The sequence below is a fragment of the Alosa pseudoharengus genome, unplaced genomic scaffold (genome assembly GCF_046254945.1).
Source record: "Alosa pseudoharengus isolate Yale_2024_CS ecotype anadromous, Long Island Sound unplaced genomic scaffold, YU_APseudo_1.1 YU_APseudo_1.1_scf_3, whole genome shotgun sequence".
NCBI classification, from domain to species: domain Eukaryota; kingdom Metazoa; phylum Chordata; class Actinopteri; order Clupeiformes; family Clupeidae; genus Alosa; species Alosa pseudoharengus.
Window position 1 is genome coordinate 13,798,852 of NW_027468718.1, and position 2,500 is coordinate 13,801,351.

Here is a 2,500-nt window from a genome sequence, read left to right on the forward strand (position 1 = left end):
TGTGTCGTACAGGAACTTTAGCTGTTCCCTTCCTAGCTGCTTCCTAGTGCTCAGGGTGTGTCGTACAGGAACTTTAGCTGTTCCCTTCCTAGCTGCTTCCTAGTGCTCAGGGTGTGTCGTACAGGAACTTTAGCTGCTCTTCTCCTAGCTGCTTCCTAGTGCTCAGGGTGTGTTGTACAGGAACGCTAGCTGTTCTCTTGGCTTCCTAGTGCTCAGGGAGCTCAGGACAAGGCATTCCTCTCCTCTCATCTCCATGTGCAATCATGTCTGTTCTTGTGTTCACACATCTATGTGTCATCAGAGCCTAGGGTATGACTGAGATCTCCACACCACCAGATTTCTGTTTATGTTTGACAACCACAGCTGGCACAGCAAGGCAGTCAACTGAAAGTCAACTCTCTAAGGCAAAGGGGTGGCTTAGTTACCCAGGGGGCTATGCGGTCGTTTCGCTGTGGCAAGATGAGGACCGGTCTCTCTGGAGGAGCTGGGGGTGACCGGGGCAACACTCTGGATGTGTGTGTGGGGTGTTGCGTTGGGATTGGCCTGAGTTGGACGCTGGGTGGTCAGAGTGGTCGAGGTTTGAGCGGTGCTGATAGTGTGTAAGGGGAATAGGGGTCTGTTGTCGTGCTGCTGGAATATTTGTTTGGCTGTTGTTGTTGTGTGTTTAGGATCCTCTTGGGTTTGCACAGGACTAGGTGTGCTCAGCATCTGTGTCCTGTGGGTGTGTACCGGGGTATCCACGCCTGTCCTGTGGGTGTGTTGCTGGTGCTGTGTAGTGGTCGGTCTTAGTCTAGCAGTGGGTGGCGAGTACTGGGTGACACTGAAGGGGCTGCTGGGAGTTTTCTGACTGTGGCCATCCTGTGGTCTCCCTGTGGTGAGCGGCCAATCAGTGGTGCTGGACACCCTCTGGGCTGTTTTGATTGGCCCCTTATTGGTTTGTTGTTTTTGTTTGCGATACAAGGGCTTTTGACCTGTTTTGATTGGCTGTTTGCTATCTCGGGATGTTTGCTGGCTGTGTTTGATTGGCTCTTGGCGTGTTCCATCTGGAGTCTGGACAGCCTTGGAGGGCTGTTTGACTTTCTCTGCCTGCTGTTTGGGCTTGTTTTGTTTTCCGCCTGGCTGTTTACCATTCGTGGAGGGTTTTGTGGTTTTGGTGGGCTTTTTCGATGGCTTTTGGCTTATTTTGATTGGCTTCTTGTCAGCGATTGGCAGTCGTTCAGTAGGATGTGGCTGGCTCGGTGTGATAGGAAATAAACCTTGGCGAACTGTGATTGGCTCACTTGCAGAGCTGGCCGGGCCCTTGTTTTCCAAGGCACGGTCTGTGTCAGGGAGCATCGCAGGGCTTTCAGTGACGTGTTGAGTTGTGTGAACAGATGACCCACGGAGGACCTTACTGACTGGTGACTGACTATCTGGGCGCACATCTGCAGGGGTTGCCATGCCAACCAGCGATGTTTGTTCTGTGTTGTGCGTTGACTGAGTGTCAGCGGGTTGGCGTTTCGTTGTGTGAATCTGTGTGTGTGTGTCTGGTGTTCCCTCATTGTTGGCCTGTGCGGCCTCTTGTTCTGCCCCAGTGCGGCGCAACTCAGGGGCGAGAGGGTGGGCAGGAGGGGTACTAGGCGCTGAGAGTGTTTTTGGCGAGGTTGTGCATTTGGTCATCTCTGGCAGGGATGTATCCGCAGTGGGAGACATGGCAGCTGAAGGCTGGTGTTCACCTTGCTGCTGGACTGCAGTGTTATTGAGCAGAGACCGAGTTTCTCCAGAACTGACCGGCCTAGTGGGCTTCTTCCTCTGCTCTGTGGTTCTGAGTGGAGACTGGGTCTTTCCAGAACTGACCGGCCTGGTGGGCTTCTCTCTCTGCCTCTGGGTCACAGGTTTCACAGGTGTATCAGCTTTAGGTCGACCCTGGATAGGCTGTCTTTGGCCACTGCTCGTGGCTAAGTCATGGGTGTTAGTAGCCTCAGTCATTTTCGGTGGGGGTTGGGCATCGGGTGATGTAATGGTGGGTAGATGCTGTTTTGGGGCGCTAGTTTTAGGCTGGTATTTAGCATCTAGATGTGGTCGTCTATTTCTGTGTTTATGGTGAATGTTTCTGGTGGGTGTGGTGGTGGTGAGGCGTTGGTGTTGGGTGTCTTGGCCTGGGGCCGGTACTTTGGGTGGAGTGGGCACATGCTGGCCTGAAGTTTTAGGTTTAGAGTGGTGTAGCTTGTCTTTTTTTTGCACGCTAGTTTTAGGCACGACTTGAGTCTCTCTATGCTGATTGGTGTTGGTTGTGGGTGTGGTCATGTTTTTGTGGGTGTGGCTCTGTGGAGGGGGGATTGTGATTGGTGTAAATGCTGTGGGAAGGGCCCAGGTAGGAGTGGCATCTGGAGAGGAGCAAGAAAAATGGTTAACACTCACAGTAGTCCAGAGGTCACAGATAGATAGATAGATAGATAGATAGATAGATAGATAGACAGATAGACAGATAGAGAGATAGATAGATAGATAGATAGATAGA

At 52.1% G+C, this 2,500-nt stretch overlaps 1 protein-coding gene across 1 annotated transcript in view; it reads right to left on the reverse strand.

Moving 5' to 3' along the window:
* Nucleotides 1–2,500, reverse strand: part of LOC143099849 (uncharacterized) — an 11,128-nt gene that overhangs the window by 5,946 nt on the left and 2,682 nt on the right. The window contains exon 6 of the mRNA XM_076262762.1: nt 426–2,366. Within this exon, the coding sequence (XP_076118877.1) occupies nt 426–2,366 (1,941 nt within the window). The remainder of the gene's footprint in view (nt 1–425; nt 2,367–2,500) is intronic.